This window comes from Pelophylax lessonae (assembly GCF_965119305.1).
Source record: "Pelophylax lessonae genome assembly, chromosome: 4".
Classification (NCBI taxonomy): Eukaryota; Metazoa; Chordata; class Amphibia; order Anura; family Ranidae; genus Pelophylax; species Pelophylax lessonae.
This window is the reverse complement of record NC_138771.1, coordinates 618,726,748-618,749,035: the sequence shown is the minus strand read 5'-3', so window position 1 is coordinate 618,749,035 and position 22,288 is coordinate 618,726,748. Positions and strand designations below refer to the sequence as shown.

General features: G+C 40.4%; 2 protein-coding genes across 2 annotated transcripts in view; both read right to left on the bottom strand.

Moving 5' to 3' along the window:
* LOC309552844 (uncharacterized protein) overlaps positions 1 to 21,590 on the bottom strand; it is a gene marked incomplete at both ends in the record, with an annotated part of 108,495 nt that extends 86,905 nt beyond the window's left edge. Inside the window, one exon of the mRNA XM_082253752.1 lies at positions 19,460 to 21,590. Coding sequence (XP_082109878.1) covers positions 19,460 to 21,590 — 2,131 coding nt within the window. The remainder of the gene's footprint in view (positions 1 to 19,459) is intronic.
* Positions 1,950 to 19,442, bottom strand: LOC309554684 (uncharacterized protein; the record flags this gene model as incomplete). The annotated part of the gene is made up of 5 exons (XM_082256390.1): positions 1,950 to 3,841; positions 4,175 to 4,594; positions 9,959 to 10,057; positions 15,958 to 16,083; positions 19,013 to 19,442. The coding sequence occupies 5 exons, from the start codon at positions 19,440 to 19,442 to the stop codon at positions 1,950 to 1,952; spliced, it is 2,967 nt and encodes a 988-aa protein (XP_082112516.1).
* Positions 21,591 to 22,288: the final 698 nt, after the last annotated feature.

Genomic DNA, 22,288 nt, shown 5'->3' with positions numbered 1-22,288 from the left:
TGTGGGAGAGAGGGTGGCACCATGTTCCACATTCAGTGGACCCAATTGGAAACCCATTGTTCAATTATATCACCAAATCAAAGGCCTGGCCAGAGACCCAGAAGTCTCTTTATTCTCCATCATACCCGAGTCAGACACTAAGACCAAAGAGGCTCCTCCGATTCCTCCTATCTGCAGGCCGAGCTCTGATCCCTAGGCACTGGAGATCGACAACAACCCCCAGTATTAGGGAATGTGTTGACAAGCTTAATCACATAATGAGGATTGAGGAACTAAGAGCTAGCCTGCAGGAACGTTTTGGAATTGGCTCAATAATATCCTTGGTTAATGGTAACATTAATAGTAGCCACATGACGTAACTGTATCTGCACAATCGACTCTATGCTATGATTAGAAACCTGGCACACTTCGAATGACCTACTACTGGGCACTATTCATTGTACATTTATCACTACATTGCACTATGAATTTGTCACATTTTATTTTCTGTTATTTTAGTTTTTTTTTTTTTTAAAACAGTTAAGTCTATATGTGCTGCACATTTTTTGGATGTTTATTTATGTGCCTGGTATCAGAGGTATAGTGTTTAGCAGCATTGGTAAATTAACCACAAGCACAGATTTTTTTTTTGTTTGTTTTTTTTACTACAGCGCAACTGATTGGTTCTAGGTGCCGCTTCTCTATCTCCTAGTCTGAACTCTGCTGTGCAGTGATTGTAAAAGGCTAATACCAAGCCAAATTCAATTTTGACCACAATTCAAGTGCATTAAAAAAAAAAAACACATTTAATGATAAAATATTGAATTTGTGCATGGAATACAGCTTTAGAGGAAACCTGACCTTTCCTTCAGAAAAAGTTGGTTACCTGACTGATCTATAAAGTATAACAAATGCTAATTCTCCAACAAAGAAAAATAAAGCAGTCTGGGAGTCCTGATTTTACTGGAACTTCACTGGCTGCGTATTTGAAGTATCCTAGGGATAAAAGCTGACTCATATTTATGTGATCAAGGGGTTAAATGTGTACCTAGGAGCATATTTCTAACTGTGGGGGGGGGGCGTGGCTTGTGAAATGATCACAGAGACCTGTGTTCCTATATAGAAGGATCACAGGCGCTCTGTGATCATTCCAGGGAGAAGAACAGTCAGCTGTGTTTACAACAGCTGCTTATCTTTCTCTCTCAGTGGTGAGTGATCGTGGGTGTCAGGCGGCAATCGGAGCCTCCTGCCCCATGCATCGGAGTCCCCGCTGACGAGCGGGGACGGGAGCGCGCCGCCGGTGGCGTGTGCTTGCCCCTAGCTGCAGGGGTGCGACCGACGTATACCTACATCGTTTTGCGCAGGAGCGGCTGCCTGCCAAAGTATAACTGCAGCAGGCGGTCGTTAACCGGTTAATATGGGTGTGTTCCTTGTAAGTGTGAAAAGTTAAACAAACTGTGAAAACTATTGATTCAGTAAAGAAAAAAGACAAAGCAGCCAATTAACTATCTTCAAACACTTTATAGGTGTATGTTCAGTCAGATCACACTTCACATTCCTTATAATGGGAGGCCATCTAAAATAATATTGTATCCTAACACTCTTGGCAATTCTAAAATTCTTCAACTTCTTGTAAAGCATTGTACCTTGTTTGCCATAGATAGCAGCATGGAAAGAAAATGTACTTGATACCTTAAATGGGAGGTGCAGGATTTTGAGCATAGTAATTTTTTACACTAAGAAATACTTCTACTTCTACTACTTCTACCGTCACTAATAATTAAAATGATACACCTAATAGTATTATTAATGCCATTTATCTAAAAAAAAAAAAAAAAAAAAAGACATAGCAAGGGTAAGGTATATAGCTACTTTCTCTTTTTTGGGTGCATAAACAAAAAATTCACTTACAATAGTAAAAACTATACCATATAATTTGTTAATTCTTTAACACACATTGCTTTTGTTCTTCACTTACCTGATTTGGTTGTGGAAGATGTAGTATAATTGCTTGTGATTGCACTTGTTGGCTTCTGTGTAGATGTTTCAGTGGTGGAGTCAATAGAAATTATTCTACTAGCATCCTCAGTAGTAACTTTAGATGTAATGGACTCAAGAGTATTGAAAGATGTAGTATAGATGCTTGGGTATGTACTTGCTGACTTTTGTGTTGGTAATTCTGTGGTGGAGTCAGTAGAATATAATTTGCTAGAATGCTCTGTATAACCTTCAGATGTAATGGATCCAGCAGTAATGGAAGACGTAGTATAGCTGCTTACATATAGATTTGTCTTCGGTGTTGATAGTTCATTGGTAGAGTCAGTAGGATATACTCCACTAGTAGGATCTTTGTTCATTTCAGATGTAATGGAAGAAGGACTAACAGAAGATGTGATGTAGATGCTCGTACCTGAGCTTGTTGTCTTCTGTGTTGATAGATCAGTGTTGGAGTCAGTAAAAGAAACTCTAGTAGTATGCTCTGTAGCAGCTTCAGATGTAACAGACCCAGTAGAAATGGAAGTGGAGGGGTAGCTGATCATATCTGGACTTGGCTTCTGTGTTGATGGTTCTTTAGTATTATCAGATGTAATAGACCCAGAAGTAAATGAAGATGTGGTATAGGTTTCCATGTCTGGATTTGGCTTCCCTGTTGAGGGTTCTATGGTATTTTCAGATGTAATGGACCCAGTAGTTACAGAAGATGTGATGTAAATGCTCATGTCTGAACTTGTTGCCTTCTGTGTAGATAGATCAGTGATGGAGTCAGTAAGATATACTCTAGTAGTATGTTCTGTAGAAAATTCAGATGTAATGGACCCAGTAACAATGAAAGAGGTGGGGTTGCTGATCATGTCAGGACTTGGCTTCTGTGTTGATGGTTCTTTAGCATTATCAGTTATAATAGACCCAGTAGTAAAGAAAGATGTGGTATAGGTGCTCATGTCTGAATCTGTTGCCTTCTGTGTTGATGGTTCTTTAGTAACAACAGAAGTATTGTAGTCAGTAATGTTTGCAGTAGTTGTTTCCTTTATATTAGAAGTTGTAGAATATTCTGAAGATGTTTCAAATGTGCTGGAAAAAGTGGAACTTTTGGATGTAGTTTGTAGTGTATCTGTATACTGGCTAGAAATACTAGTTGAAATTGAATTAGAGTTAGTATATTTTTCAGTAGTTTGCAATGTAATGGAGTCAGTTGAGTATTCAGAACTAGAATCCAAAGTAGTGGGGTCAGAAGTATGCTTTATGTTAGAATCAGACATTGTGAGATCACTTGTAATTCCTGTAGAAATGTCAGTTATAACTAATTTGGTTGTATGTACTTTGGTAGCGTTAGATGTAATGGGGTCATTTGTAGTTTTTACTTTACTCCAGTCTGTTTCATAATTTCTGGTGGTCTGAGAGGTAATGAAGTCTAAGATTCTTTGTGTAGGAGTTTCAGTTTGATTGGGGTCAGTGACTGATTGACTAGTGGTTTCAGATGCAACTGACATGGTCTTACTTTCAGTGAGGCTGGTGGTATAGTCTGTAGTGGTGTCAGTTATAGTGGAGCCAGTAGGAACTTCAGCAAGGTCAGTAGTTGATTCTCTAGTGGTTTCAGATGTAATGGAGTCTGATGTCTTTTCAGTAGTAATGGTGTTGTTGATTGTAGATTCTGTAGTGACTTGAGATATAATGGAGTCTGTAGTATTTTCAGTTGTGGTTGAGTAAATGGTATATTCCTTGGTGGTTTCAGAGATAATGGAGTCGGTAGGATTTGTAATAAATTTTCTAGTGGTGAATTCTGTGGATTTTTCGGGAGACATTTCTGTTGTAGTGTAGAGAGTAGTGTCTTCAGTTGTAATTCTAGATGTAAGGGAGTCAGCTGTAGATTCACCGGTAGATTCTGTTGTTGTAAGGTCAGTGGACATTTCAGAAGTCAATTCCATGGTAGAGAAGATAATAGGGTCAGTTATAATAGATTTGGTTGAGTATTCAGTAATTATTTCCACTGTTGTGAAGTCAGTTGTTTGTTTAGAATTCAGTTCATCAGTTGTATATTCACTTGCAATGCCAGTTGTATTTGAGGCTGTAGTGATTTTAGCAGTGTTAGTTCTACTGATGTCACTAGTGATTTCACTATTGGCTCCCAATGTAAAGTAGCTCATAGTAGAGGAGGTAGAGTCTACAGGTGCCATTGATGATGTAATGTATTCACTGGTAGCTTCAGAGGTTTTGGCATCAGTAGGTTCTGATGTTTTAAAGTCTGTGGATAATTCAACAGTCTGATTTGTTGTAGTAGGAAAAATTAAATATGTACTAGTACTGTGAGATGTAACTGCATCTGTAGTATTTCCACTAACTGCATTGGATGTGTTGGCATCAGTACTGACTTCAATACTTTCTACAAATACAGTGGATTCTGTACCATATCTTTTGGTGGTTTCCAAGGTTTTGATGTCAGTAATGAGTTCACTAGTAGATACAAAGGTGAGAGAGCTTGTACCGTACTCAGCCATTTGAGAGGTTGAGCCATCAGTAGTAAAACCAATAATAGGTACATCAGATATAGGTGAACTGAACTGGCTGGTTGCAGTTATTGAGTTACTGGTCTTCTCAAGTACTTTGATGGATGTAGCTGTGGGAAACAAAAGAAAACCTTAAATTACCATAAAATCTTAGGCTATTTAAGAATTCCTTCGGTAGTTTTTATAGTAGGTCTTAAGCTCTGCATTGCGGTCAAAATGGTACTCAGTAGTTTGTATGGACCCCACGTGCTTGTATTCATGCCTGACATCGTCGGGGCATTTCCTCCAAGATCTGGACCAGGGCATCACTGAGCTCCTGAACCACTGAGTTGCAACCTGGCAGCGTGGGCTGGACCAAAACATAATATCCCAGAGGTGTTCTATTGGAATTTGGTCAGACAAGCATGGGGCCATTCAATAGTATCAATTCTTTCATCCTCCAGGAACTGGCTGAATACTTTCATTACATGAGGCCAGGCATTGTCATGCAGCAGAAAGAACTCAGAACCCAATGCACCAGCGTAGGGTCTGACAATGGGCCCAAGGATTTCTCCCTGATATCTAATGACAGTTAGGGTGCCATTTTGTAGCCTGTAGAGGTCTGTGTGTCCCACCATAGATATGCCTCCTCAGATCATCACTGACCAACCACCAAACCGGTCATGCTAAACTGTGTTACAAGCAGCATAACATTTTCCATGGCTTCTCTAGACCAGTGTTTCTCAACTCCGGTCCTCGGGGCACACTAACAGGCCAGGTTTGCAAGAAAACTGAAATACATCCCAGGTGATATCATTTGCTGCTCAGTGATTGCAGTTCTCTAGTCTGCATCTCCCCAAGGTAATACTTAAAATCTGGCCTGTTAGTGTGCCCCGAGGGCCGGAGTTGAGAAACGCTGCTCTAGACCCTATTTATGTCTGTCACGTGTGCTCAGGGTGAACCTGCTCTAATCTGTGAAAAGCACAGGGCACCAGTGGGGGACCTGGCAATTCTGGTGTTCAATGGCAAATGAAAATTGAGCTCCACGGTGCTGGGCAGTGAGCACAGGGCCCACTAGAGCACGTTGGGCCCTCAGGCCCCCCTCATGAAGTTTGTTTCTGATTGTTTGGTCAAAGACATTCACACCAGTGGACTGCTGTATATATATACAGCATATAGAGTCCGCCCCTCACATTTTTTGTAAATAATTTATTATATCTTTTTAAATGACAACACTAAAGAAATTACACTTTGCTACAATGTAATGTAGTGAGTGCACAGCTTGTATAACAGTGTACATTTGCTGTCCCCTCAAAATAACTCAACACACAGCCATTAATGTCTTAACTGCTGGAAACAAAAGTGAGTACACCCCTAAGTAAAAATGTCCTAATAGGGCCCAATTAGTAATTTTCTCTCCCCAGTGTAATGTGACTTTGTAGTGGTGCTGGTGGCTGAGCCTGACGTGAACAGGTAGCTTAGCGGGATCCGGTAAAACAGGAACACGGACAGATCACACTGATGGTAGACACAGGCTAGCCCAAGGTGTGCAGTCTAAGTGACAGCAGGTCTTCACCAGAGCCTCTGACGGTGAGGATGGATTTTGCTGCATGCTGAACACCAATTCGCTGTCCTCAGGGTCGCCCCACCAGGAGGTGAACAAGTCCAGAACTGGAAGCAGATAAGCCGACAAGGATAAGGCAGGAGAGTAGTCACAGGAGCAAGCCAAGGTCAGGGCGGGCAGCAAGCAGACGAAGTAATGGACAAGCCGGGAGGTCAATCAGTAGGTCAACAGGATACAGCAGGTTCAGGATCAGGAGTACAGGTAAAGTTGCAGGCAAGACAGCAAGGTACAAGTGTGTCAGTCATCTTTATATAGGCCACGTATGGAGCCAAATAATGACGTTATTGCGTGTGCACATTCACACGTTCGCGCATGCGCATTGGCAAACTCAAGTTCGCCATTGCACGGGAACGAGTGAATTTGCGCATGCGCATTCTCGTAGGCCCCCGAGATGTCACAGTGCATTCCTTACAGACTCATTAGTGTTACAAGGTCTCATTTTTAAATGGGGAGCAGGTGTGTTAAATGTGGTGTTAGCACTCTCACTCTCTCATACTGGTCACTGGAAGTTCAACATGGCACCTCATGGCAAAGAACTCTCTGAGAATCTGAAAAAAGAATGGTTGCTCTACATAAAGATTGCCTAAGCTATAAGAAGATTGCCAAGACCCTGAAACTGACCATACAGTGGTTTATCAGGACAGTTTCCACTCAGAACAGGCCTCGCCATGGTTGACAAAAGAAGCTGAGTGCACGTGCTCAGCATCATATCCAGAGGTTGTCTTTGGAAAATACACGTATAAGTGCTGCTAACATTGCTGCAGAGGTTGAAGGGGTGGGGGTCAGCCTGTCAGTGATCAGATCATATGCCGCACATTGCATCAAATTGGTCTGCATGGCTGTCTTCCCAGAAGGAAGCCTCTTCTAAAGATGATGCACAAGAAAGCCCACAAACAGTTTGCTGAAAACAAGCAGACTAAGAACATAGAGTACTGGAATAATGTCCTGTGGTCTGATGAGACCAATATAAACTTAATTGGTTCAGATGGTGTTAAGCGTGTGTGGCAGCAACCAGGTGAGGAGTACAAAGATAAGTGTAAAAAAGCATATGTGTCCAGGTTGGTAGGCGACTAGTAGGGAAGGGGAAGGGGAAGGGAGGGGGAAGGGAGGGGTTGCAGCCCCAGACCATGACATTCCCACGGCCATGAATGTAGGCAAGACACACTTGTCTTTGTAACTGAGAATTGTATGGAGAGCAATGGTATATGTATAAACTGGCCCCGACCCCTGGGATAAATGTAAAAAAGCATATGTGTCCAGGTTGGTAGGCGACTAATAGGGAGTTGGAAGGGAGGGGGAAAGGACAAAAAGGGAATAATTCTACCAAACCCTGGAAACGGGGATTTAAAGCGGAGTTCCACCCAAAAGTGGAACTTCCGCTTTAGGTATTCCAACCCCCTGACATGCCACATTTGGCATGTCATTTTTTTTTGGGGGGGGAGCGGGTACCTAGTTTTGACAGGTATCCGCTCCCACTTCCGCTCGGAGCGCCGCGGAGCCCTGAGCGGAAGTTCTTCTCTCCCCCTCCCTCCCTGCAATCTTCTGGGACATGTCAGAGGTCCCAGAAGATTGCCGGCCAATCAAGACGCGCAGCACGACTCGCGCATGCGCAGTGGGTACCCGGCTGTGAAGCCGCAAACTGTCAAAGCCAGGGTGCCCACAGCAGTGATGCCAGCGCCGAGGGAGAGGATCGAGGCTTCGGGCGGCCGCATCGCTGGACCGTTGGATAGGTGAGTGAAATGGCTGGAACTCCGCTTTAATTGTGCCTATATTTCATAAAATAGAACCCAAAATGAAAGAAGAGATAAAAAGAAATTCAATTTATTTATTGACAATTACAGATGCATTATGTATACATGTATATTATCTTCAACAATCATATCCATAAAACAATGTATGTCTGAAGTGTATCACACTCATGTTTCCATGCGTTTCGCTACAATAGCTTCCTCAGGATCCGCACATTATGTGTAAACAGACAATCAGAATGATATCTACAATGAAACAATACAATTCAGTATATAGCATATATGATACTTTAATATAAACACACTAATCATGCCCAAAATAAATCAATTCATCATAACAGAAGTCAAGAAAGAGGGAAGCAAAAAAAAGGGAAATGAGTAAAACAAAATAAATAAATCAATGAACGAATAAATAGATAAATAAATAATATATAATGGAGATGTGAGGAGTCAGGCTGCAGCAGATCAAAGGGGGGGAAGGCTTCAAACAGGTTGAAGGACGGGGGAGGGGAAAGGATCAACTACCAAGTGTCATAAAATATAGCGTATACGTATATTCTTACCAAGCAATAAAAGCAGACGGTGGGCTTCAAGTATAGTAGGATAGTAGGCGATATGCCAATCATGCCTAAATAAAAGTGACTTAAATTATACATTGTCAAATAGAGGTAAAATGTGCAAGAGAAGACCCAGGTGGTAGTGCAAGAAAAATATATAAATTGATGAAACAAGTGTCAAGGCAAAGAAATGCAGAAGGACCCAGAATTAGGTACTAAAAGTGACGCAGTGACATAGATACATATGTATCAGAAAGAAGTGACCACGAAGGCAAAATAAGGGGAGGTGATATGTGGGTATGCACCTGAAACCAAAAATGTGTCACACCAACAGTTGTGAAGGCATATCGCCTACTATCCTACTATACTTGAAGCCCACCGTCTGCTTTTATTACTTGGTAAGAATATACGTATACGCTATATTTTATGACATTTGGTAGTTGATCCTTTCCCCTCCCCCGTCCTTCAACCTGTTTGAAGCCTTCCCCCCCTTTGATCTGCTGCAGCCTGACTCCTCACATCTCCATTATATATTATTTATTTATCTATTTATTCATTCATTGATTTATTTATTTTATTTTACTAATTTCCCCCCTTTTTTTTTTTTTGCTTCCCTCTTTCTTGACTTCTGTTATGATGAATTGATTTATTTTGGGCATGATTAGTGTGTTTATTTTGAAGTATTATATATGCTATATACTGAATTGTATTTTTTCATTGTAGATATCATTCTGATTGTCTGTTTACACATAATGTGCGGATCCTGAGGAAGCTATTGTAGCGAAACGCGTCGATCCATGAGCGTTTTTATGTGATACACTTCAGACACACATTGTTTCATGGATATGATTGTTGAAGATAATATACATGTATACATAATGCATCTGTAATTGTCAATAAATACATTGTATTTCTTTTTATCTCTTCTTTCATTTTAGGTTCTATTTTATGAAATATAGGCACAATTAAATTCCCATTTCCAGGGTTTGGTAGAATTATTCCCTTTTTGTCCTTTCCCCCTCCCCCTCCCTTCCCCTTCCCTATTATTCGCCTACCAACCTGGACACATATGCTTTTTTACATTTATCCCAGGGGACGGTGCCAGTTTATACATAGACCATTTCTCTCCATACAATTCTCAGTTACAAAGACAAGTGTGTCTTGCCTACATTCATGGTCGTGGGAGTGTCATGGTCTGGGGCTGCATAAGTGCTGCGGTTTACACATTAATGGCTGTGTGTTGAGTTCATTTGAGGGGACAGCAAATTTACACTGCTATACAAGCTGTACACTCACTACTTTACATTGTAGCAAAGTGTCATTTCTTCAGTGTTGTCACATGAAAAGATATAATAAAATATTTTCAAAAATGTGAGGGGTGTACTCACTTTTGTGAGATACTGTGTGTATATATATATATATATTTTTTTTAATTAAGAAGGTTAATCTATGTATGTCAATGATACAAATTCCGTCTTTTTTTAATTCCTATACACATCATTGGATGTTCAAAGTTAGCACAGTTTTTACTTTTACCTTTACTTCAGATCAGACATTTGTACATACTTAGCCTGACGGCAGTGTTTTCACATCGGCTTCCAAAGTAGCCTTCCAGGCAGTGACACTTAATCCCATCATAGCTGCCACCATTGAAGCAGGGAGGATCTGCAGGATGAAAAGGTATGAAGTTTGATAAATAGGTTACATATATTAACCACTTGCTTACTGGGCACTTAAACTCCCTTCCTGCCCAAGGCAATTCTCAGCTTTCAGCGCTGTTGCACTTTGAATGACAATTGCAACACTGTACTCATATGAAATGTTTTAATCATTTTGTTTTCACGCAAATAGAGCTATATTTTGGAGGTATTTAATCAATTTGTTTTTGATTTTAAAAAAAATAATTTTGCAAACAGGTCATTTTTCGCCTTCATTAATGTGCGCTGATGAGGCTTCACTGATGGGCACTGATAGACTACATTGATGGGCACTGATAGTCACTGATAGGCAGCACTGATAGGCACTGATAAGGCGGCACTGATGGGCACTGATGAGACGGCACAGGTGGGCACTGATGAGGCGGCACTGGTGGGCACTGATGTGGCTGCACTGAGGAAGCTGCACTGATAGGTGGCACTGATGGGTGGCACTGAAGGGCACTGATAGGCTGCATTGATGGGCACTGGTAGGTGGCACTGATAGGCACTGGTAGGGGACACATTTTTTCACATGCAGTTCATGATATACTCAATTGTAAGTGCAATCCTTTTTATTAAACTAAGAAGGTTTAGAATATTACACTATGTTGAGCATTTTACTTTGCATATCGCATGATCCACTGTAAGCCTGTCAGATTCACCTGGTGGCTGAAAGTATCCTCATTTTTGACAAAAGCGACCTGTGCTGATGTCCCTTCTCCTGCTATGGAGTCCACCTCTATTGTTTAGTTGAGCACATATTTACCACTCTGGATAAGGGGGGTCACTGGCATTATGGTAAGCCTCTGGTGAGAGTATCTTTGGTGTCCTTTCGGCTATCCCTGGATTCCTTTCCTATTACAAAGTTTTTTTGGGACTTTTATATTTTTTATTATTCACCTTGGAGGTTCACATTAATAATTTTTTAACGTTTTGTGCTTTTGAACTATTTATGGACACTCCTTATTGTGCATATCTCACTACTTTTCACTATTCATTTGTCACATTTTATTTTATTTGAGTATTATTTAAAGACACAGTTAAGTTTATATGTGCTGCACTTATTTTGTATGTTTATTTATGTGCCTGGTATCAGAGGTATAGTGTTCAGCAGCATTGGTAAAATAACCACAAGCTCAGATTTTTTTACTGCAGCACGACTGATTGGCTTTAGGTGCTGCTTCTCTATTTCCTAGTCTGAGCCCTGCTGTGCAGTGATTCTAAAAGGCTAATACCATGTCAAATTTAGGTGCATTAAAAAGAATGTTTTGGGTGGATTCGGAAGATGGCTGATGTCTAGCCGAGATCCATGGGCGCCGATTCCTGAGGAGATTATCCCAGCGAAGTGGGGCATCTGAAAAAACAGCCACCTTTCCCAGGAGATCCACACACCCGGTGAGCACAAAATGAAGAATCCAGCTCAGTGCCACGGAAGCTAACTGACTTTCTCCACTTGGCCGGAGCCTCCTTGTTCCAAGATGGTGCCGGCAGCTCCTCTGCTTCAGCGTGCACGGCTTGCCAGTGAAAGGCAAAGGGAAATACAGCCACTCCTGCACATCTCCTAGAGGCTCAGCAAGGTCCTCCAGCCACATCACATCCTTCTCCAGTCCACAGAAGTCTAAGATGAAGCACTTTAATGAATGACAGGGAGCAGGTGAGCACATGGGAGAGGACAGTACTTCTAATGATGACACGAGGGAATTAGTGGAGATCCTGAAGGAATTCCACACTCAAGGTCAGCCTATTAGCAACACTACCTTAAAATATATGTTAATATCAATGTAAGGCTCCCTGCACAAGGTCATGGTATCATTCATGGTCCAAGAAAAAGCAGATGTCTCTGACCTAGTGGACCATGTAGACCATATAGAGCATAAAATAGGGAGTTTGCCAGGGCGCATAATAAACTGGTTGATGCCCATAATGAGAAAGAGGAGGAAATAGATGCACTTAAGGCCAAGCTAGCGGACCTTGAAATTCGGTCTCGCGGAAATAATGTAAAATTCAGAGATGTGTCCGAAACATTCCTGTCAGCTGATCTACGTCACTATATACAGCAGCTGATTGCCACTGTCTTACCAGACTCCCCCGCCTGAGAAGTAATAGTGGATCGGGCTCATAGGCTCCCCAAGGCTAATCATCTACCTGCTTATGTGCCCCATGCGGTTATCGTTAGGCTCCACTTATAACATGTAAAAGATGAGCTCATGCAGTTCGCAAGACACAACTCCGCTCTGCCAGAAACTTATGCTCATCTCCAATTTTTCATGGATCTCTCACAACACACTATCATTCATGGCATGCAAGAAACTGCAATCACTTGCGAAGCTGCTGTTGAATTGTATACTATTGGGGATTTCAAGCAAAGCTACTCATCGCAAAAGATAAAAAGTCATTTACAGCTTCTTCCGTAGAAGAATGCCTCAGATTAGCCAACAGATGGGGCCTTCAGCCACCCTCTGAGGAACCACCATCTACCAGGCATTCCCATAACTGCATGGATCCAGAGTGGTAAACAGTGTCAGTTTGAATCATCTGTCACCAGCTCCTTAAGTTCCTTTTTTGCATTCATGTCTATCTTGCCCCAGATAGTTAAATTGTTCTCCACGGGAAGTCTTAGTCCTTTGAACGACTACCCACCTCCCCCCTACTTTTAAATGTGGCATCCACCTCCCAATGAGCTTTGGCTCCTTCTTTTTCATGACTGTTATGTTTCTTTCTTCTTTATTGTTTTGTGTTTGTCCTTTTTTGCATCTTCTTGCACCAGAATGCCTTTGGAATCTTCTCGCTGAATCCATCGATGCACAATGGACAGTCAAGACACCGTTGTCTCTCTCTCTTTGAATTGCCTCTGGAGAACCTGCATATAACCGTTTAGTTTCAAACACTGTTTGAACATTAGCCTAACATCCTTGGTTCTCCTTGTAAGTTTTGGCTATACTGAACTTTTCTGTACCAGCTGTAATGGGCCTTATTGAACACCCACTGCCTGAATAGTCCTTATAAATGTAGGGCCTTGTGGATGGAAGCCAAGAGACTTAAAAGTGACATACTATGTATCCAGGAGTCCCACTTTATGCAAAAAAAAAGCACCTAAGTGTTCCCATAAGGAGCACCCGCATATGGTTATGGCCAATTCCCCTGAGAAGAAAAGGGATGTATTCATAACTATCAAACACTCAGTTACTTACAAACTACATGATATTGTGATAGATCCTCAAGGAAGATATCTGGTACTGTCAACACTATCAGGTACACAATAGTTAATGTATACATCCCTAACACTGGTCAAGCTAAATTTCTTCAAAAAGCTCTTAAGGAGGTCATGCCTCTGCAGCGTGGGTTGCTGATGTGATGTGGGGACTTCAAATCATTGCTGCATCCCGGCCTGGACACTACAGTATGTAAACCAACCTACAGTTTCCACCTTCAGGCATTGTTGCAGAACGCTGGGTTATATGATGCCTGGAGATGCCCTAATCCTGCTGAGTGAGACTTTACCTTTTTTTCCGCATCGCAAAAATCTTTCTTGAGAATTGACTATTTCTAAACTGATTTACAACTCTTACAGGGAGTATCACAGGTCTCCAATTATTCAATTACTTGGTCGGATCATGCTCCTGTCTCGATTACACTACAGGTGGAGTGTTTGGCCCGTCCAAATAGTCTCTGGCTTAACAATACTTTCCTCTTGTCTCACAAACAGACTCCAGAAAAACTTGAATTTCATTTTAATGCTAACCCTCCTGCTGATGTATTTAATGTATGTTGCACTCATAGGGCAGTCTCTAGAGGCTTTTTGATCCAGAAGGCTTCTAGAGAATGGAAACAGAGGATGCATGTAATCACTACTTCACTGAGTAAGATCCAAGCTTTTAAAGCTCAATCAAAAAGTTCTGCTACCCCTGCTAACACTACAGGTTTGATAAAATCCAGACAAGATCCGCTCTCTGCTTCGGAGCTGGCATCTGTAATGGGAAAGCCGCCTATCCCTCCATGGTCATTTCTTTTACTCTCTCGCTATCTCCAATCATTGAATACACTCAACTCATGCTCTAGACCGCTTACCCCCTTTGAATCTCTGTGCACGCGCACAGTCCCACAAAAGGGACTTATCTCTAGCCTTTATACGCTTCTCTCTGCGACAAAGAAACAGACTGATATCAAAGCATGTACCCTCTGGGAAAAGGATCTGGGGCTCACCCTTACAAAATACAATTAGGCACAGATCTTTACTATTATACACAAAGGATCTGTTATTGTCTCCACACAGGAGAATAGCTACAAAATACAGTCAAGATGGTAACGCACCCCTTCAGTTCTGCCCTTCCCGATAAGTGCTGGCGATGCCATGCTGACACCGGTTCTTTGCTACATATATGCTGGTCATGCCCACTGATTCAACCTTTCTGGAAGGAAGTTCAGCAGATTGTAGAACAGGTGACCTCATTAGCCCTCAAATTCAAACCAGCCCTATTTCTACTAAACCATACGTCACTACCAAGAAAAACGTATCATAAATCGCTGGCTATGCATATGATTAACGCAGCCAAACGATGTGTACCTAGAAATTGGAACTCGGTCCACCCCCCTTCAATCAAAGAATGGCTCCTCCATCTAGAAAAATTGTCTGAGATGGAAGAGTTAATTCATATTTTGACAGATGACCCACAGGCCTACAATTGCAACTGGGCTTGCTGGAGGCACTTCAAGACAACCACCGCATATGCACGTCTAGTTCAGTAAATGTTTACCCTGCCGCTATAATAGGAACATCCCTCATGTTCTAGTTTACCCTTTGCGCAATGCGGATCCACAACCATGTAACCTATGGCATTAAACAATCATGCTACATTCCACAACATTGCTTCCCCAAGTATCACATACGCTCTTTCTGTATTATCACACACCCTGCCTCTGGATTTTTTCACAACACTACGGGTTCTTGTAGAGCAGGAGGCAGAGTTCCCCCTTTTCTTTTTTCTTTTTTTTTTTTTTCTTTCTCTCCTCTCTCTCTCCTTTCACTCTTTCCCCCTCTTTCGTTCTTGGACCCTCTTTTTTCCCCACCCAACCAACCACCCCCTACTCCACCCTTCTTCCCCTGTAACGCTTTCAGACCCACACAATAATTAGACTTACCATTACCACATTGCATAAGCTAGACAGAGATGCATATAATGGTTGACAAAGCTAGTCTTAGTAATCAAGTGTAGCACTCTCTCTTGATGACTACACATATTCCATGCACACTTTACAGCTCACTTTTTAGAGTCCTTAACTCCGTTACACAGTGGAATCCCCACATTAATGAAGAACTCTTACCTGTTCAAGGCCCTAATCTACGATCACACCATTACCCATATCTACTCAACTCTCTTAAATACGTCTCATTAGTCCCTTGGTACCTGGAATTCTATAGAGCCGCTACCCGATGTTTACTTTTTGATGCTATATTGCGATTTTGCCAACTTTTATTCACTTATTATGGCTTGTCGACTTGTTATAAGAGGTTATATTGTTATAGTATTGTTCTCTGTACTATTTCATGGTATGCTATATATTTTTAATAAAATGTTGGAAATGAAATACACTTCTGAGTAACTGCTGATGCGCCACAAAAAAAGAGAATTATAAAAAAAAAAAAAAATACAGACAAGAGCGTCACGTTCTTTTGACTTCAGACCATTAAAAAGCACTGAAAAATGTAAAGGCCAGGTTTTATTCTCAAAGCAAAAGAGCTGGCAAAATGTTAGTGAGACAACTCAAAAATAAACAAAAAAAAGAAATCTGTCATCTATCCAGACTCCACTAGATGGCATTACAGTATTCCATCCTGAGGATATAGCGAATGCTTTCTGGCATTATTACCACTCCCTTTACAATCTACATGAAGATGTAGAAACTCCTCAACCTTGTTAGGAGTCCATATCTTCTTATCTACATTTGTTCCACTTCCTTCAGTTACCCCAGATGTTCTGGCATCTTTAAATGCCCCTATATGTGTTGAAGAAACCAAAAAAGTTATCAAAAAACCTGCAAATGATAAGTCGCCTGCAGAAAAGATCCTTTCTCGGTAGAGTACTACAAAGCATTTAGTAATACCAAAGCTCCCCATCTGACCTCAGTGTTTAATAAAGCGGCATTCCCTGGATCCTTCCCGCATGAAATGTTGAAGGCAATTTATCTAAACCAGGGAAAGACCCCTTACACCCTAAGAACTTTAGGCCCATTTCCCCTTTTAAATACAGTAATAGAAGTAAGGACCTCCATTCTTCTATTGCATTGTTTTAGGCAAATGGTATACTTTTTTGATTTAGTTTTATGTTATTGTCTCCTATTGATCTCATTTCCCTTCATGTTTCCTGTTGATCCCTGACCTTTCTCTGTCCAACTACAGGTTTATCAGTGCCTTGTTTCTGTGTAATCTAGTTTTGTATAAACCCTAATCCTTTACGTTAACCTTTGGGAAATAGCAATTTTTCCATCCACAATATGGATCTATGTATTATGAGAAAGTTCATAAAAATCACTTTGTTCTTCTGTGCACTGGAAGTTGTACTGCAGTGGATAATGCTGTCAACTATGGATCTTCTAAGCCTTTATTGAATATGCAGCCTTTATTGTAATTTAAAGCGGAGTTCCAGCCTCGGAAATGTTTTTTCAATAAAAATACCCCCAGGACAGTAAGGGCTAGTACATTTCATAATGGCTAGCCTCTGAACTGTCCCAGGTCGCACTTACCTTTTAGAAGAAATACTTATCTTGAAAATATCTTGTCCAGCGCTGCCATCTCAGGTGTGGGCAGCTGAAGCCAGGGCGTCCTCTTTGGTGTCCTCTTCCGTGTCCGCGTCATCCCTGCACAGCTTCTGGGCATGCTCAGAAGCTGTTTAGCAGGGAATGACGCGCCTGCACCGGAACTGACGAGCGGGGCCGGTGCAGGCGCATTGACTCCTGGGAGCGATGACGTTTAGCTCCCAGGAATCAATGCAAGGAGGAAGTGACGGCGCGGGCCGCGGCCGCAGAGTGAGGAAGTAGAGGGAAGGTAATTATACTTTCTTCAAAAACAAGGTAAGTAAAGAAAAAAAAGATAGGGAGTATCCATTTCTTTTTTAGGGGATTCAAAGCAAGCGGATGGCCCAAAGTTGTTTTTGAGGCTGGAACTCCGCTTTAAGTTACTTTTAAAGCATGTTACCTATGCTCTTTGTTTAATATGTAAAACTTTCAATAAAAATTATTGAACCATAAAAAACACATTTAGTGATAAAATAATAGATACCGAGTCGTTTTAGTTTGTGTATTGAATACAGCTTTAGAGGAAACCTGACCTTTCCTTCAGACAAAGTTGGGTACCTGACCTGATTTTTATAAAGTATAACACCTTTTAATTCACCAGCAAAGAAAAACATAGCAGATTGGGAGTTCTGATTTTACTGGAACTTCACTGGCTGCATATTTGATTCACACCAGTGACTTAGTAAGTCAGAAATGTAGCCAGACTGTTAGCATTTTCATAGTAAGAGGTCAGCAGTGAATGTCTACCTATTTCTTTAGAATGGGATTTCTTGACGAAAGATTATTTTAATCCATTTTTATAAAGATGGTTATTGCATGACCTGAAGACTAGGTAACCTCCATCATTCACTCACTTAGACGCCAAAAGTTGTGTACGGATGGGTGTGACACACCACAGATAAGACAATCTTTAAAGCCTCCAAAGGTGAGGGGTGAGGTCATGATTTATAACATCACACTGTTTAAGTATCCTAGGGATATAAGTTGACTCATATTTACAATTTTAATTGCTTCTGTAGAGAAGAAATGTATATCAGCCACTAAACTAGCTTCAAACACTTCATAGGTGTATGTCAATTGACATTTCACAATTCCTTATAATGGGAGGTAATCTAAAATAAAATTGTATTCACACCCTCTCGGCAATTCTAAAATTCTTCTACTACTTGTAAAGCATTGTACCTTATTTGCCATATATAGCAGCATGGAAAGAATATGTACTTAATACCTTTAATTTGATTGTGGGCTTTTTTTGGGGGTGAGGAGGGGGGGGGGGGGTGTTGCAGGATTTTGCTGTGAGAACTACTTTTACTTCTACTACTACCATTATCACTAATATAAAAAATGGTACACCTAGTAGTATTATTAAATAGACTGCTGAAGGTTTGGTTCGGCGGGTGTGTTACTGTTTAGCTTTACATGGTGTTTGGTGGATATCGCGGCTCTCTGCAGACTGTGTGGATCACTTTGAGAGAGGCACTACATCACCTGTAAGATTCCATTGATGCCTTCACCCTTTGTTGGATGCTGACATATATGTGTGATCTGGTAAGCGCTTAGTGTATCTCTAACATGCAGCACTAACTGCGGAGGAAGTCACATTAAATGGTGGTGGATTCCTTTCCTGCACTAAGCACCCTGCACTGAATCTTTGCCTTTTTTTGGACATTTGCTTTATTATTTATTTAACGCTTATTTGTGTTATCCTATTGGGACATTTATATTTGATTAATTTGTATATTCATTATTCAAATTTATTGGTTGATAACTATCACTATACCACCTGTATTTTTTGTTAGTTTGATATATAATCAACACCTCAATTTAGAGCGGCCTTTTCTGTATTATTCTTCTTTTAGTGATTCCCACTACAGCTGCAGCTTTATTACACAAGTCGATTTATTTATTTATTTTTACTTATTTAGTTATTCACTCAATTATTTACACTTTTCTTTGCCTAGCGCGGTTATTTTTTATACTATTATTAATAGTATTTATCTAAAAAGGTAAGGTATATAACTATTTTCTATTTTTATGGGTGTATAAACAAAAAATCCCCTTATAATAGTAATAACCATACAACATAATTTGGTCATTTCTATAGCACAAATTGCTTTTGTTCTTTACTGACCTGGATTGGTTGTGGAAGATGTAGTATAATTGCTTGTGTTTGCACTTGTTGGCTTCTGTGTAGATGGTTCAATGGTGGAGCCAGTAGAATTTATTCTACTAGCATCCTCAATAGTAACTTCAGATGTAATAGACCCAGGAGAGTTGAAAGATGTAGTATAGCTGCTTACATATGGACTTGCCTTTGGTGTTGATAGTTCAGTGGTAGAGTCAGTAGGATATACTCTACTAGTACGATCTTTAGTAATTTCAGATGTAATGGATAATGTATCAACAGAAGTAGTGAAGTTGTTCATGTCTGGGCTTATTGTCTTCTGTGTTGAGGGTTTAGTTGTGGAGTCAGTAGCATATACTCTAGTAGTAGTATGTTCTGTAGCAGCTTCAGATGTAATGGATCCAGTAATAATGGAAGAGATGGGGTAGCTGCTCATATCTGGAATTGTCTTCTGTGTTGAAGGTTCTTTAGTATTCTCAGATATAATGGACCCAGTAGTTTCAAAAGATGTCATGTAGATGCTCATGTCTGAGTTTGTTGCCTTCTGTGTTGACAGTTCAGTGTTGGAGTTTGTAAAATGTACTCTAGTAGTATGCTCTGTCATATCTGGACTTGGCATCTGTGTTGATGGTTCTTTAGTATTATCAGATGTAAAAGACCCAGTAGTAAATGAAGATGTGGTATAGGTATCCATGTCTGGATTTGGCTTCTGTGTTGAAGGTTCTATGGTGTTTTCAGATGTAATGGACCCAGTAGTTACAGAAGATGTGATGTAAATGCTCATGTCTGAACTTGATGCTTTCTGTGTTGACAGTTCAGTGATGGAATCAGTAGGATATACTCTAGTAGTAGGTTCTGTAGCAAATTCAGATGCAATGGACCCTGTAAAAATGGAAGAGGTGGGGTTGCTGATCATGTCAGGACTTGGCTTCTGTGTTGACGGTTCTTTAGCATGATCAGTTGTAGTAGACCCAGCAGTAAAGGAAGATGTGGTATGGGTGCTCATATCTGAATTTGTTGCATTCTGTGTTAATGGTTTTTTAGTAACAGAAGTATTGTAGTCAGTAATATTTTCAGTAGTAGTTTCCTTTGTATTAGAAATTGTAGAATATTCTGAATATGTTTCAAATGTGCTGGAAAAAGAGGAACTTTTGGATGTAGTTTTCAGTATATCTGTATACTGGCTAGAAATACTAGTTGAAATGGAATTAGAGTTAGTAAATTCATCAGTAGTTTGCAATGTAATGGTGGCAGTTGTGTACTCAGAACTAGAATCCAAAATAGTGGGGGCAGTAGTATGCTTTATATTAGAATCAGACATTGTGAGATCACTTGTAATTCCTGTAGATATGTCAGTTGTACCCAAGTTAGTTGTATGCACTTTGGTAGCTTTAGAGCTGGGGGTCTGAGAGGTAATGGAGTCCAAGATTATTTCTGTAGGAGTTTCAGTTGGATTGGGGTTAGTGACTGATTGACTAGTGGTTTCAGATGCAACTGACATGGTCTTGCTTTCAGTGTGGCTGTTGGTATAGTCTGTAGTGGTGTTAGTTATAGTGGAGCCAGTAGGAACCTCACCAAGGTCAATAGTAGATTCTCTAGTGGTTTCAGATGTAATGGAGTCTGAAGTATTTTCAGTAGTAATGGTGTCAGTAGCAAATATATTGGTGGTTTCAGAGACAATGGTGTGCGTATTGTTGATCGTAGATTCTGTAGGGACTTGAGATATAATAGAGTCTGTAGTAGTTTCAATTGTGGTTGTGTAAATTGTATATTCTTTGTTGGTGTCAGAGATAATAGAGTCAGTAGGGTTTGTAATAAATTGTCTAGTGGTGGATTCTGTGGATTTTTCAGGAGACATTTCTGTTGTAGTGTAGAGAGTAGTGTCTTCAGTTGAAATTCTATATGTAAGGGACCCAGCTGTAGATCCACCAGTAGATTCTGTTGTTGTAAGGTCAGTGTAATTTTCAGAAGTCTGTTCCATAGTAGAGAAGATAACAGGGTCAGTTATAATAGATTCAGATGAGTGTTCGGTAATAATTTCCATTGTTGTGGAGTCGGTCGTTTTTTTAGAATTCAGATCATCAGTAATATATTCACTTGCAATGCCAGTTGTTACGGAGGCTGTCAAAATTTTAGCAGTGTCAGTTATACTGATGTCACTAGTGATTTCACTATTGACTCCCAATGTAAAGTAGCTCATAGTAGAAGAGGTAGAGTCTACAGGTGCCATTGATTCTGGGGATGTTTCTGTCTGATCTGTTATGATATGAAAAGTTTTGTATATACTAGTACTGTCAGATGTAACTGCATCTGTAGTATATCCACTAACTGCACTGGATGTGTTTGCATTAGTTGTGCTTCCATTACTTTCTACAAATACAGTGGATTCTGTACCATACCCTTTGGTGGTTTCCAAGGTTGTGGTGTCAGTAGTGAGTTCATTAGCAGATATAAAGGTGAGAGAGCTTGTACTGTACTCAGCCATTGTAAAGGTTGAGCCATCAGTAGTTATTCTAGTAATAGGTAGATCAGATATAGGTGAACTGAACTGGCTGGTTGCAGATGTTATTATTTTACTGGTCATCCCAGGTACTTTGGTGGATGTAGCTGTGGGAAACAGCAGACAACTTTACATTACATTTAGGCTACATTCACACTAGAGTGTCACATTTTTTTTACAGAATTGCAAGCATGTCAGGCTTTTTTTCAGGCATTTTGTTTTAGCTAACGGTAATCACTCGGGGAAAAGATAAACTAAAAAAAACCCTGCACAAATCACGTGTTTCCAGGGACAGAAATGATGAATTCTGCTGGAAAAGTAAAAGATATAAAAGCTCTGCGCTAATGGTCTATCTGGATAAAAAGGAGGATAAGTGAAAAGGTGTGTAAAAAATGTGTAATATAAATAGGCTGCAGCCTCCCTGAAATTACAGTCCGAAGATTGTATGGGTATGGTATTAAAAAGGTAGGGTAGTGGCGCTGCCTAATGTTATAGGTGCTGATGTAAAAACCTTAAAGTGTAACTTGGTGATGTAAAAAGTATTAACAGTGGTAAAAACTAAGTGTATAAAAATGTTTGGCATATAAAGTGATGTGTGCATATAGGTCTTAATGAACGAAATGTGATAAATGTGATATATAAATAAATTAAAAAATACCAAAACCTGAAAAAATATATCAATTTGCCATGAAGTATATACAATCTTATTCATGCATATCAGAAAAATACATATCAAAAAAGTGCTCTAGTGCATACGTAATCCCCCGACTGTACCACACACT